We start from the raw sequence: 15,560 nt of genomic DNA, 5'->3' as shown, positions 1-15,560 counted from the left end.
GTGCTCAGTGCTGCCACTATTATTAATGAAACTACCTTTCGGCCCTGATCTTTTTGACTCTTAAGACTGTAGTTGTGACTCTTAGAAGAGTTTTGGGGTAGAAGTGCTTTATTCCCTTCAAAAAAAAAAGGATACTAACGCTGTCCCGCTTTGGAGTTTATTAGCGATTATTGCTTTGGTCAACTTGGGTTGATGGCAAATGGGTGCAGTGTTCTGTTAACTTGAGAAACTCTTAACTGAAGTTATAGTTAAGCAGTAGTGGAGAAGAATAGTGTTACACCAAGAACTAAAACCTCTGCTTTTGGGTGTGACAGCAATATAGTCTGAACAGAGGGAGAGCACTAATAATTAAAACGTAGTTGGAGCAGCAGGAAACTTGACAGACAATTTGTATCCTTTTAGTCTTCCCCACTAGAGCAGTTCCTCTAGTGGAAAAAGGGCTGAAGCTCCCCGTGCTGTATGTCAGTGGTCAGAAAGAACCAGAGTAGCGTGGCAGCTGAAAGCTCCGATATCTCTTATGTGTTGCGTTCCCACCTCGGGAAATGAACAGTTGTACGTTGGAGAGTAGTTGATCTTGCCTACAGGTCAGAATGTGACCCGAGTTTACATATTGGTCAGTAAACCATTAAAAATGGAATTTCTGTGTGAACTTCATTTACTAATCATTAAGTTGGTGTTGCTTAGCTGTAGCTTGCTGTTGAAATGCAGTTGTGTTGGGGGACGTGTATCAGGATACTTTAATTTTTGAATTTGCTACTGAACCTACAGATTTCTGTTCACTGACTGTTTCCTGACTTCTTTCATAAAAATTATTTAGGTAATTTTGGCAAGATTGAAGTGCTACTCTTCACTATATCTTCAAGACTCAACCTCTTCCATAGCTGGATTCCTAGCTGGTAATGTTTCTTCGTCGTGTTGGTCTTAGGTCTAAGACAAGGTAGTCATCAGTGACCAGCTTTTCTTCACATGTGCTTCGCTACACATAATGTTTCCCGATTCCCATGAGCTCCTCTGTGCTTTTGCTGCCTTAAAGCTTTTGTATCTAGTGCAGAATTCTGAAGTGTCCGTATCTGCTATCACAGTTGTGTTCAGTTCTGGGTGAAGCTTACCTAAGGCTGGCACTGCCATGAGGAATGATCTATTACTTTGTACTTTTTTTCCTGTGGCCTCAACTTTTGCTGTCACTCACCTGTTGGCCATGGGCACAAATTTAGAAGATTTAGGAGGGGACAGATCCTTTATCCATACTATTTCATTTGTATGTCCTCTAGCATAACGGTTTCCACTTAAAAAGTAAATTTGCTCATATGGAGTAATTCACATAAAAACTCAGATACAGCCTGCTGTCCAATTTTGTTTTGTAATGTTTAAAATGTGCGTGTCAGGTTCTCAGTGGCATATTTATAATTCAAAAGAGAACATGCTCTCCACTTACCCTTGCTCAGTGTCCAATCTGTCAGGTTCTCACTTAGAAATTCAGCTGTCCTGTCCTGCGTTTTGCAGGGGGAGATCAAAAGGCACCTGCAGAATAGCACAGAGAACTCTGAGTTTCTGCCTATTAAAACAAATCTGGTAACAAAGAATTGTGAGGGGAACATAAAGGTAAGGGAACATCGCAGCACCAAGTTTAAAAGACACAAAACCACCAGCAGCTTCAGGATGTGGTAGAAGTGGAGTTCCCAGCTGTATATAACACATGCATCACTTGCTCTTTTGTGGCATCGTGCATTGCAGGTTTTAAGCATTCTAGCCCTGAATTTCTCTGTTTTCCCTCTGGATGTTCTCACATTTTAAATTACTCTTCCAAATATTATTCTCGAATTAGCTGGATAGGCTAGATTGCTGTTAAATGAAACAGTAAGTTTGGCCCTAGAAATGAAATGGTAAGTTTGGCCATAGAGTAAAATCAAAACTATAAATCAATTTGCAACAATGATAAGTATCCATCTACAAGCTGAAATGCCTTTTCATGTGTTCTGCTGGTTTAAATGTATTCATTCCGCTGCTGAATGTGGGAGAGTGACCGTTCCCCATCCCCTCTGATAATGACCAGAAGTGCTGTTGTCTCCAAGAGGCTGTTCTGAAGGGTAGATTATAGTGCATATATATTATGCTTATAAAACGAATTAACCATCATTGTGCCAAGTACACACAAAATTACTAGAAACACAAATATACCAGGCACTTTTTTTTTTTTTTTGAACAAGCTGTAACTTGGTGCGTTTTGGTTTTTGGTTGTTTTTTTTTTTTTTTTTCCCCCTTTAAAAGTCTTCAAGTATAGGATGAGTAAGGAGCACAGTAAGAGAGGCACTTCATTCCTCCCCTCTTGCAGCCTGTTCAAATGGGGTTAATGCCTGAGCTCCTTCTGTGCTTCTTGCTTTCAATAAGCAGATTTCTCTCACTGGTTCAGAGCAGTAAGAAATTTTCCTCACCAGCACATGTTGGCTTTGCTATGTTTAAGTTTAATGTTTCCAACTCTTTTATTTTCTCTGCGCCTTTTTTTCTGTAGTTTTAACAGGTGAAAACACAGCAACAAATATTCTATCAGATTAAATCACATGTTTAAAGTTACTATTTTCTATTCCTATGTGGAAAATTGGGGAGCATTTTTATAGCTGCTTAAGAGAGACTGCCAGCTTTCTAGTATAACACAGTTGTATGCTGGAAAAGGATCTCATACCTAACAGTGAGTCTTTAAAGTATTGTAATACTGAATACTGTAGGTTCACAATATATTTAGATATAGAAAAGATGTGTATTTGTGTCTGGGGTTTTCTTTCTTATGCTTGTTTTACATGTATCAGCATATAATTTACTTTATATGCAGTTAAGTGTTTTGTTTACCATGGCAGCTGGTTTTGCAAGTTAAATGCAAAAAACTATTTCATTGTTCTGTTAAAATACTCCAAAATTGTTGTATGAGTTTATCTGTAAAACCACTCAAATTATTATCTTCTGCAGAAAAAGCTTTGAATTGGACAGATTTTGTTATGTTTATATGGTTTCTCCCTGCTTTATTACCTTCTAGTGTTGCATTCTTCTGAGTTGTGCCACATAATGTTGGGTTTGGCTGGGTTTAGTTGAATCAGAGGTAAACCCTAAGTAAAGCATCAGGTTTTGAAAACAAAATAGGATTGGCCTAGGTGGGCTCCTTCGGTGCCAGCACTATACTTGGGATTTCTGCATATCTCTGCATTTTTCTCCTGTTGTCATGTCACCAACACCTCTTTTTTTACCTCTTTGGAGGGTTTCTGAGTGGAAAAAGAGCAAGTGGGCCCTGCTCACGCTGCCTTCATCTCCTTGGATTGGCACAGCGCAAGATCCTCCATGCTTTAGAAAACCTGGGCCAGATGATGTCTTCTGGACTGAGGGCTGCTATTCCTTTCTGCCTGGGCTGGCAATAGCTAGCTTTCTCGGGATGCTTGGAGGCTCTGTGTGAGATATAAGAGAAGAAAAAGAGACTTATTCTTCAGAGAGGACCTGAAGTGCATTTATTAGTGCAGAGGAAGGTAGTCAGCCAGTATGTGTAAGGAGAGGAGTCGTTGGTCCCTGGTGGAAAAGTGGCAGCCTTGAGATGTTGGGCCTCTGGCAAAAGCAACTGCCAGCACATGGATCAGTTTTATTGGTATAGTATGTATTGGGCAGGAAAACAACAGCATTTAAATAAGCAAAATATTGCTGGAAACTTATTTTCTGCTTTTGTGAACATCAGAGTTCCACACTCTGATGTTCACAAAAAAAGAAATCTTTTTTTGCTGATTTTTAAAATCTCTGATTTTTCAATGAGATCTACAATTTTTCAAGGCTGCTCCAGTATGCGGTAGTTCCCCTCATTGTTGCCAAATACACACAGCTTTCCCTTTCCCAGTATGTTTATTAGCATATCCTTGCATCATTTATGTAGTGCCCATTTCCCATTCCCCCTCCCAAGAACCAGCTGAGTTTCAAAACTTGTGGTTTTATCTACTTGAATTGTTAAAATCGTGATTTTTTTTTTTTTTTTTTCCAGATGCTGTAGCAAAAACAAGGAAGAAGCACTTCTTTGCTTGTTTGTAAACAGCCTGGATTTTAAAAAATCTTTTTATTTAGGATAATTATTTTAAATCCTGTGAGCTGATGGCAAATGATCAGCTGCTTTTTTTTTTTTTTTTTTTTCCCTGAGCAATTCAGGATTGAGCTGAAAGTCTTCAATTGATACTTTTGAGTGCTTGGAAGCATACTTGGGTTTTCTGCCCTTCATGTAATAGTTTGGTGGACATTTTCTTTGTGCCTTTTAGAAAGTGTCTTGTGAGGCCTGTGCTTGGGGAAGGATTGGGGATTTTTTTTTTCACCCTTTCAATGCATCTCTGTGCCGGAAGTGATTTGTATGCAGTGTGCATGGTTAATGTTGGCTCTTACCAGAAGAGCAGGTGAATGACCTGCAAAAGAAGCTTGTAGGGAGAGATGCTAATGACTTGGATTTAAAGCTGTTTTAATTGATTTTTAACTGGAGAATTCTAGGTGCATAAATACGAGAAGTGTAGTTGTTGTAGAATGCATGGATGCTTTTTCCATAAAAATTGATTCTGAGCACTTGATGTTGAGTTGTTTAAACTAGGAATGGAAAAGTACAAGCTGCCTTAGTTCCTTTATTGCAGATTCTAACCTAGAAAAAGATTGAGTCAAGTCTCATAATGTTTTCGATATCAAAATGAAAGGGTGTTTGTTTCATTCCAGTGTGAAGCCTTTGGCTGGTATTCAGATCCCATTTTTGTGCCTTTCTAAATGCTCTGTGAAAATGTTCCTCCTTCTCAGTAAAAGCTGAGCCCACCTAGGTTTGGATCTCCAGAATTAGGGCTCTAACCAAATCTCCAGTGTAATATAGCCTGTCTCGTTATGTGTTAATTACACCTTGCCCCTTTATTTCTACTCTTTTTACCCTCCATAGAGGGTTTGTTTTGTAGGGAACATCATGTAGCTTTTGATGGGTTAAAAATAAGGCCTTATTTTTGGTAATTTTTTAGTATGAAAAGACTAATTGGTGCATGATGCTTTCTTACAGGGGAGTAAGCGATTTAGTGAATCTAGTGCATGATCAAAGTACAGAAGAGAAAAAAAAAAAAACAGTTAAGGCAAATAAAGCCATTTCAGAAAAGCTGAAATAAATCAATTGCTTGCCTGAGTGTTCCTTACTGAGGGCATCAGGTTGGTTTCCATATCAACAAACTGATAAACAAATCACAAGGACAGGAACTTCACTGAAAATGTACTGAACTCCTAAATGACATTATGAATTTATTTTTTTTTTTTTAAATATGAAGGAATGATGATTACATATATAAATAAGCCTTATATAAGTAATACCAAACAATAGCATGGAAACTATGAAAAAATAATTAGCAGAGTGCTGGAAATGTGATATGAAGGGTAAGAGCCAGCTTGGTTTGGTAGAGCATTAAAGTTCATTAGAGTTTCTTGGAGGAGTCAGAAATCAAAAACATGAAAACGACCCAGTTGGGAGTAGTGTACTGAGAGAAGGGCTGAGTAAGAAGGGGGATATTTTACTGATGAAAGGCTTCCTTGGAATAATAGGAAAAAATCTCATCAAGGAAAAATTGCGGAAGGATCTCATGATACTGAACATGCCGTTCCCCAGTTTCATTTGATGGAAGACAGGGCATCTCCCTGATAGTTTTTTCAGCTAATTTCAGCTAATCTTTTCTCCCCTCGTTCCTGGCTGTGCCATCCTGTCTTCTCTTGTTTTAACACAGGTGCCCACTTGACAGTATGGTGATCTGCTTCAGGGGATTGTTTGGGCCCCGACTTAATCCAGTAAAATCCAGGTCTTGGACAAAAACTGTTGCCGTTGTAAGCTGCATCTGCATTAAGGATTGCTGGGATGGTTATGCCAGCATATTCTGTTTAATGCAGGTGTAGTTGATGTATCTGTGTAGTACCCTGTGTGCGGTTCAAAGCTCAAAATCTTGCACAGAGATGTACAATGGCATGATTAGACTTTTGCTTATAAGAAACAGCCCAGAATGCCAAATGGCAGATTTTTCCCCCTTGTCCTCATTTACTGGGCAACGCAATTGGGGCGTATGACCGTGCTCTCTTGCCGTGGAGAAGTGGGTGTGTTCTTAGGGCTTCAATTTAAGGTAGAAGTGTAGGGAAAAACTTCTTTGCTTCCTGTATTCAGAATGTATAGAGAGATAAGGAGAAGAATTCTCCCTTTTTTTTTTTTTTATTGAAGGATAAGAAACAAGTTTGGTTATGACTGAACTGAACTGAAAAGATCCTTGTGTGTCAAAGCAGGGAGTGAAAAATTCACAGTTAGCAGCTGACTTGTCTAGTTTCAGCCCAAGGCTCTTTGAATTTACTGAATTCTAAATTCTCATTTACAAATTAAATATTTACAGTGCAAATGTTTGTATTTTTAGAGCAAGTCCCTGTAAAGAAACAGATTGTTTGTAATTGTACGAAGAACATAAATTTTATGTGGGAAAGATGGTGAACAGTGATCCCACCATTTTCTCACTGCTTTCCACCGCTTGTAGTTTTAACATAGCTAAATAATTTTGTATACTTTCTTTTCAGCATTTCATTCAGTTCACACGTGTGTAGATCTGCACCTTTTAATAGGATCTCCAAGAGCTGTTTGAAACGGCTGGTTCTGTGGACGTGGGCTCCTCTGGGGTGATGCTGAGCAACTACAGCTGGAGGCACTGCCAGGGCAGACCTCAGTGAGACTCCTCAGCCCTGAAGAGCTGCCCAGTGGCAGCACACAGCCCTGGCTCAGCTTCTTTCCTGACCTCCTGAGAGGCTGTGGCACAGCTGTTGTTTTGTTGTGGGTTTTGTTGTTTTTGTTTGGGTTTTTTTTTTTCATTTGTGTGTTTGTCTTTTTAAAGTCTGTCAAAGCTGCTAGCTTGTTTGCTTTGCTCTGCTCTTTTCTTGTTGTAGTTGAAGAACCAGCGTAGGTTGGAAGGCATAAATTTTCCTTTTGTTGTCTATCTCTTGTTACATTAACTTATGTTTTAGTTTTCTTGTTGGCTTACCTGCTGCTAAAATTTTGGCTGGCTGAACTTTCCAGGCTCTGGAGTATTACATCTGGAGTGATTTCTGTGCAAAGGGCTGGCTGAGGCTTTCCAAAGCACATCTGCAGCTTTCTTCCATCTTGAAGTCTATAGTGTTAAATAGGTAACAGAGGGGAAATAGTTTCTTTCTATATTTATTTGGCTTAAACTGGGAAAATTGTTTTTTCAAATACTGTTTTTAAGTGCTGCTACATTCTGACAAGCTTTATTTCCTGCTTGCTCTAGGAGAAACCAGAAAATGGCTTCTGTTTCGTAACTGTGGAAGGCATGTTGTTAGACCTTTTGTGTCTGGAGATAGGAAAGGTTAATTTACAAGTTCAAGGAGCAAGAGACCTTTCCACCTGCTCAAACAATCAAACAATTGAAATTCTGCCTTTGTGAGCCTTCAGCCAAAATAGCTGCTGCTTGTTTTTATTAATGAACCCCTTTCTCTTTTTCCTTGGGATATGTGACCAAAAGGACAACCATATGCATGTGACTGCAGTGTATCAGCATATGTTTGACAGTTACGTAAAATCTGACTTCCCACAGACTCTCAGAAATGTCTGTGTGAAAATGAAAAACGATCTCTCATCTGTGTTTTTCTTGTCAGATTGCCCAACATATTCTTTAAACTAGAATACCTGAAAACAGACGGCAGGATGGCTGAGAGAGGCTTTTGCATACGGAGTTGTTTCTTTCTTTTATGAAACAAGAGTATCATGGAAGTTTGTGCTTCCACGCTGATTTCTTACGAATGACTTAGTGTTTTTGCTAAGGTATTCTTTTCAGGGCTTGTGAAAACCAAAATCTCACTGTGGTTTTATACAGCGTTGTTTATACTAAGCTAAAAACAAAGCATCGGCTTTTGAACACTTCATCACAGGTTTTCTTTCCAGAGCTGGAGTGTTTGCATTTGTCCCTTATTTTAGAAATGAATTCCAAGAAAAGGGAAGGTCTGGTGATAATTTTCTTTCTTCTGCTAGATAAGGTCTGAATAGGAGACTAAAGCCAGCTCTAAAGTGGAAATCCTTGTATTGCCATACTGGTTACAGGTGGGTCTTTACCTAATTAGTATACTGCCTGATGTCCTAGGATAAATGCAGTCATTTGCATAAAACTGCTGTCACCAGGATAGCTTCTTCCTCTTGAGGGAACCGGTATAGAGTATACTGGGAAAAACATTTGTATGCCTTATAAAGTATGTGTTCTGGTAGACCTTTTTTCTAGTGTATGGTAGACATACAGAGATGGGGAATTTTGCACATTGTTTTCTCCCTGTTGTCAGTCAAGTCTTTTAGCACCCCTGACAGATCAGCTATGGAGGCTGCAGTAGTTCCTTGACATTGAGCTCTGTTTCTGCACAAGGTTACTGCTTTATTGGCAACAGTGGCAGAATGAGATATGTTTGTTACAGGTCATTGTGTTAAAGTCACCAGACAGTCTCCTGTCTAGTTTTGATGGTCTGAACCCTTAATTATTTGGGCTGTAAAATGGAATGGCTGAGATGCAAGCACCTGTAGAGTCAAGCCTTCACCGGAATGCAGGGGCTTGGGATTGGGTGGGGAGAGTTAAAAAGGTTCAGCTTGTTCCCCTGATGCTTTCTTGTCAAGCGTTGTGAGCACCTAAGTCATTTGCACTGATGCTTTTAAGGAGAGTGAAATAAAAAAAAAGGCTTGGTTTTCAGTGAAAGAAATCTTGTTTTGTTTTGTCTTAAGACAGGTGGTTCTGAGCCAGCCTTGCCTCACTGAAATCACAGCTTTGTTGGGAACCAGTGGGCTCCTAAAACCAGTAAGTTTAAGGCAAGGAGATTCAATGTGTTAGGATGTTAATAGCTCACTACTGACTTCACACCTATTTCCCACATAGGTGTTCTTAGTACCCAAGAGTGATGTTGTAGAGGCAGCTGAAAAACTGCGTATCATAAGCTAATTATTACAAAAAATGGTCTTGAGTGCTTTGAATGTTACCATAAGAAATTACTGTAGAGCAACTCCGAAAATTACATTCAACTAATGTCCACACTTACTCACAGAGACAAGCTATTGTTACAGTGTACAGTTCTCAGCTAGCTAAGAACATCTTTTTTCTCGTATTTATCTTGATTGTATCCCAAAGGGATATTTCTTCCTCTCTTTTGTGAAGAATTATCTCCGTATTTAATTTGCTATGTGCATGGTTTTACTTCTCTTGGAGGACTGAAAATATTTCCTGAATTTTGCAATCAGTTTGAGAAACTTTTTACTAAAAAGTGGTACCTTTAGTCCCCTTATTTGAACATCTACTTTCTGTGTCATTTGATGCTCACTATGTCCTCCTGGGTTGTGGTTTCCATTCCTCTGTGAACCTGCCTCACAAAGTTTCTGTTTAAGGATACCTGAAGGGTCGCTTGATACGACTTCTCGTGATTCGTCTTTTCTTAAACTCCCAGAGGGCCATGAACATTTCTTCTTCTCAAGTCAAGAGCTATTTCTGATAGCCAAACACACATTTCTTGTGTGTAATTTTCCAGAGCTACTCCAACACCTACCATTTAAGTTGGATTTCTTCGTTAGGTGAGTGCTAGTGCTGGAGCTGGAGCGGGCTGCGTTTCTCAAGGACCACTGCAGAGCTGATGAGCTCCACAGGGGTTTCTGCACTTCTGAAACCTTTGCAGGCTCTGAAGTTTGGCGGCTGTTTGGGTCCCCGTAGAGCTCAGAGGTTCTTAGGGGCTGAAACGAGCATAATTGCAAAGTTGGAGCATTCACCGTGAAGGGCCTCACCAAATAATTGGCTGTCCCAATTAAGCAGCTGTTCTTCCCCCTGAATAACGTTCTGGAAGGTAAATGATTGCCTGCCCTGTAAGGTGTCCCAATTAACTGCCTTAAAATCAGCTAAGTGTCGCATGGGGTATCTCTGTTCAGTGAGTGAAAGTTGCATGCATCTCGATGGGGGCTGGTGGTTTAATGACACTCCTAGCAGGGGCCTGGTTTCACGCGGGATAGCAGGGCCGAAAGGATCTGCATCAGTGTTGGGGAGCGCTGTGGATCACAGGCTTGCAAAGCTGATGGGTGCTGGTGATGAATTTCTCTCCCTCTGTGCGTACTTTCAGAAATCACTGCTAAATTATAGCATTTAATCTTGGCATTTGTACTCTGCAAGCTTTTTTCTGTGTCTGTGGGATATTCCGCCATCAGCGTGCCTAGACTTTATGAGCTTTTTAGCAAAGAAGCTCAGTTATTTATTATATTTGTTCATTGCACAGAATGGAACCAAGAAACGCTGTTTCCTCTTTTTTTTTGTTGTGGCAAAACCTTTTAATTTGGAGCAAATCAAAACTGTGAGGTTACAGCTGTACAGTGCATAGTGTTTTCTGATGTCTTTTAAGAGGAAGTTGCATTGCCTGGGTTCACCTTACCTACCTGAGATGCAAAAATTAAAAAATGTTGAATCTAAAGACGGATAGAAGAAAGTTTATAGGGAAAAAACATCAAAGCTCTTCCTCTGTTTGTTCATAGATTTTATAGATGGTGTAACCGTGTAGGATAAACCAGCATTCTGGGCCACAGTCAAACAGAACACCAGTTAAATACTGCAGTCGAAGAACCTTCTTCTTTTCTGTCACTATATGTCAAATATTTGATGTGCCTTAATTCCGGGGGTGGAGGCTGTATAATTTCCTGACGTCCCTAATATTAAAATTACAGGTGTAGATAAATAGAAATACATTTTTGTTGTCACTTTTTCTGTTAGATTTTTATAACGGCTCACAACCATTTCTAAAGTCTGCTAGTAAAGTCTGACAAACATGGCATTTAACAGTATTTAACAGGTGAAAAATAATGAAGTAGTTCAAAATATCCAGGTTATTTGATTAAAACCAAAGTATTTTAAAATACAGTGGTTAATTACTTAAGAAAAAGACGAGATTAATGGGATCAGTTTTAATCAGCTGTGGTATTTCTACTAGGTTGAACAGAGATTTGGCTCTATATATGTTGATTTGATACTAAATTCAGTGTTTACCTGCTAAGTCTGGTATTCCTGTTAGGCATGAAAGTATGCCAGGTATGTTTAAAAATTCCAAGGCATAGGGTACACTTATTCACTTCTGCAGTTTTTACATTTGATTTTTTAAAATTTGTGCTGCACTACTGCTTCTCCGTACTAGTTTTAAACTCCTTGCAAAGCTGAGTTTGGATGAAGTAGCTGGTATGTGAAGTACAGCAGCAAGGTCTGGGCTCGTGGTCCCCATTCCTGGGGACTCCCAGTGCAGGGTGACCTTCAGCAAGGAGACAGTAACAATCAGCTGGAGGGGTCCAGAGCTCTAGTACCAGCCTGTCCTGGTTGTAACAGCGTGGAACAACAGTTCTACCAGCCAGAGTTCAGAAGTGTGAGGAAGCATTCCTGTTTCTGGACCCAGACAGGCTTGCTGAAGTCACAGCATGTCTGTAGATTGCCCTCTGGATCCTATGGATTGGGTTTTTCCTGAGAATTCACAGGGTAGTATGGATTTTAATTTTAAATTTTTATTTTCTCCTCTTCTGGGCTAGAATTAAAATCTTGATTCCTGAATTTAAATTTTATAGGAAGGTATTACTAGATGAGGAGAGAGGCAAATTGAACAGTAGTCTTCTGGTGGTATCTGAATGCCATAATTTATACAAGACATTACTTTTCATTTAATATTTTGCTCTGTCTTTTTGGTGGCAGCCTTTTACTTTCCCACCCCCCACTCCCCCCAATGGAAATAATTAAATGTGTTTGAAGAGGAGGGGCAGGAGGGAGAATGACCTTTACCTTATCTATATGGCTGGCTTACCGTTGTCCAATAAGTCTGTCTGTTGTAACATCTTCCTTTCTTTATGGTCTCTGTATGGATTCCATATCAACCATTATATAATGAAACCGGAATCTGTAAACCTTCCAGAAAGGAGGAACCAGCACACACATGTGAACAGTTTGATGTTACCTGGAAGAGGGAAGACCTGCAGTAATGGGAATTTGCAGTGGTGACCATCTGTCTGTCCCCCCACTCTCCCATGGCTGTTAGTCAGGTCTCCCTTGCCTCTTTGCCGTTGCAGTTAACTCAAAGCATAGTTACAACAGGGGCATTTCTTCCCACTGTTTACACAGCTAATTCTTCCCGTCCCCTCCTGCTCCTGTCTGTGGTGTATGTGCTCAGCTGTTGCAGAAAAGGGCCTTGAGTAAGAAAGTGGCTGTTGTTGGCACGCGTGCTGGTTGGGGCAGCTACAGACACCTACACCTGCGTGCAGGTGGAAGTGTTCATGGAGCTGTGCCCTGGAATGCCTTTAGACTGATGAATGATTTTTAGCCTAGACCTATTCCTTGAATCCAGTTTCCTGCATGGCCGTAGAGGCCTTGTACTGGAAGCAAAGGTGATCTGCAAGAAGTTGCTCAAAAGCGACTGTTACCAAAAGAAATGGTCATCGGGCTATATAACCTGCATTACTTTTTCAGCAGGGAAAAGCCTGGCTTCCCGAATGAAACACAGCCCTTGATGCCATCGGTGGGAGAGTGGCCGGGTCCAAAGATTTTTAATGGAGACATTAAAACCCGGAGGCTTTCAAGCACGGTGGAGGAAAACAAAACAATGATAGTGGAAAAAAAAAACTGTTGGAGAAACAGAGCAGAGGTCACTGGAGCAGACTGGGAATGTTACTGAGTCTTAAAGTCAGTTCTGTGTGCTCCTCTGACAAATGAAATAGTGCTGGCGTTGTGAAGTCTGGGAAGGCTTTTCTTTGTTACCAAACTACCCTTACCTGTTTTTGCTTGAGTAATTGCAGGCAGGGAAGAAGATGAGGCTGTACAGCAACTAATGAGCTGTTTCAGCCTGAAAAATCGGTCTAGCAGGGTGGCCAGAGCCTTGGAACCTATTAACCTTGATGAAGTATTTGGAAGTCTAGGACTTGACAGCTGGGGCAAAGAAGGGTCTTTTTAAAGAAATTTTTTTTAGAATTTCTCCTTTCTCACATGTGCTTGCTGGTGAAATGCCGCCTGACTTTTTTTAACTTTTTTTTTTTTTTCCCAAGTATGTAGTTTTTTTACTGCATAGCTTGATCAGGTGACTTACTACTGTGCTACCTATCTGAAAATTATTTGGGTTTTTTTCCTTTTGCATGATGGAAAACCAGTTTCCCTGTAGTGCTTGTTTATGCCTGCAGAAATCTCACATGTTCTCTTCAGATATTTGTGTTCTGTGTTTGACAGAGACGTTGCTCCATGAAGAATGACTCACTTGGGATCGAATAGGGCAATATTTGTGTTCATCAGCTGCACTTCTGTCCACAGATAGAGCTGTGCATTAAAACAAACGCGCTTTAGACGTGAATTAAGGGGGGAAAATATAACATGGAATTTCCTGACTTTTTAAAATAAAAATAAATCTTTGTCAAGGATAACTTTCTCTGCAAGTGTTTCTTAAATGTGTTGAACATTTGTTTTTCTTTAAAGGACGGGTGGCCAGGCCTCTTCACATGTGGGCACTGTATAGTGACATGTGGTTGTGTGATCATCTGCGTTAGTTTAAAGGCTTCAAATCATTCCTCATCTGGATTGTTTTGATTGAGCCAGGTTAGGAAGCACAGATACAAGCAGGTATGCTGACAGATGTCATAAAGAAGGGTTATGAGAAGCAATTTAGGACAGTAGTCATCTTGTCTGTCCCAGCTGCAACAACAAAACAGAGCAAGCTCCATGGACACACTTTGTCTGATCTGTTTATATTGTATGTTACTTCTGTTTAGTTATGCTTTCTGTTAGCAATCCACAAAAGTAAATCCATTTTCTACCACCTGCAGAAAAAGGACAAGTATTCTCTACTCCCTACTACTCCTCAGCCATAACCAAGTGGTTTCTTTTGCTTCATCTCAGTCTTAAATGCAACTAGGTAACTTCCTTCCCCCCACTACTTGCTAAAGAATGTTTAAAGATGTGCCAGTGTACGCTAACATGTTTTAAAACTTGCTTCCCATGTCTTAAAAGATTTTATGGAGTGTTTTGCATAGTCACTGGGTGCAAACTGTGCTTCTAAATATGTTGACTTAGTTGACTGTCTCTGAATTTCTCTGGAAAAAAATAAAAAAAGGACATGAATCGGTTGGTCTTCCATCAAATCTGTTTCACTGCCTTGCATGCAACTGCTTTGTCCACTATGAATCCACACACCTTCTTTTTCCATTCCCCTCTCATTCAATACTCTGACCCGTGTTAAAGAGGCTGTTGTACTTTTATGATAGTCTGTAATATTTCTCTTCACTGCTTAATGTTGAATTCTGAGGTTATTGTCAAGTTCTGTTGGATAAACCTAACTTTCTCACTTGACCCAAGGAAAGAAACATACAGAAGTATAATGTGACATTATACTGTGGGTTTGACTTAAGTTTTCTTCAGCTTTTTGTGAAGTGACTTTGTTCTGTTGTGTTTCACAGCACATGTATTTTACCCAGTAGAACAGAGCTCTGCTCTGCACAGCGCCTTTGCCTTTACTGAAAGTTGTAGCCAATGTTCCAGTTGTAGATTTATATATGATTGCTTTCTTTTTTTGTCTTTTTTCTTTGTAAAATAATTACAGGTTCATGTATTGGACAGACTGGGGAGAAGTGCCAAAGATAGAACGTGCTGGGATGGATGGTTCAAGCCGCTCCATTATAGTTAACACAGACATATACTGGCCAAATGGACTGACGCTGGATTATGAGGAACAGAAGCTTTATTGGGCAGATGCTAAACTGAATTTCATCCACAAATCAAATCTGGATGGAAGTCATAGGTAAGAAGTTTTTGTTTGATGTATGTAGTGCTTTGCTTAGGAGGTGTTGCTTAAGCACCATCATAAACTGTGTTGCAGGGGATTTGTCATGTTAGCACTCGCAGAATTTTAAGCAAACTAGTGGTATCAGAAGCTTATAACCTTCCCTATCCTCGTCTTTCCAGCACTGTGAAGTTGAATGTGTGCCCCTCTTTGGGGTATCCTATAACTTTCAGGAAGTCTTTCCTCAGAACCAGTCCCATACAGAAATCCTTGAATCCTATTCTTAATTGTGTAAGACCACATAGCAGAGCTGTCCCTTGTCAATAGGTCTTCTGTGCTCTGTTGCTGTGGTATTCAGAAATGCAGAAAATAATCTGGAAAAATGGATCATCATATACTAGTATTTCTGTTTCATTAATCCTAGGGGTTGGGGAATTAGCAGAAAACAGTCTTTACAGAAAACTGCTAAAATGACTGTTTCCCTCTAACAGTTTTACAGCAGTGATGTAATTCTTTTTGATCCAGACATGGTTACTTCTTAATTAAGGGTATAACAGGTATTTTGTATATATGCATTTATCCCAAATTTGGACAATGACTCCCTTCATTAAATGAGATATCTTTGACAAGTATTGTTTGCACACACAAATGAATTACAGTTAGCTTGTGCCTCAGGTATCGTATATAGAGATACGAAATTTTTTTTAGGTTATTCTTTGCAAATTTTTTGTGATGCTTCAGTTAGTTTATCTGAG

General features: G+C 39.8%; 1 protein-coding gene across 1 annotated transcript in view; it reads left to right on the top strand.

Moving 5' to 3' along the window:
• Positions 1–15,560, top strand: part of LRP6 (LDL receptor related protein 6) — a 127,088-nt gene that overhangs the window by 38,808 nt on the left and 72,720 nt on the right. Inside the window, exon 3 of the mRNA XM_074901800.1 lies at positions 14,626–14,823. Within this exon, the coding sequence (XP_074757901.1) occupies positions 14,626–14,823 (198 nt within the window). The remainder of the gene's footprint in view (positions 1–14,625; positions 14,824–15,560) is intronic.

Source organism: Athene noctua, chromosome 3 (assembly GCF_965140245.1).
Source record: "Athene noctua chromosome 3, bAthNoc1.hap1.1, whole genome shotgun sequence".
Taxonomy (NCBI): domain Eukaryota; kingdom Metazoa; phylum Chordata; class Aves; order Strigiformes; family Strigidae; genus Athene; species Athene noctua.
Note: the sequence above shows the minus strand (reverse complement) of the source record. Positions and strands in the feature narration are given on the sequence as shown.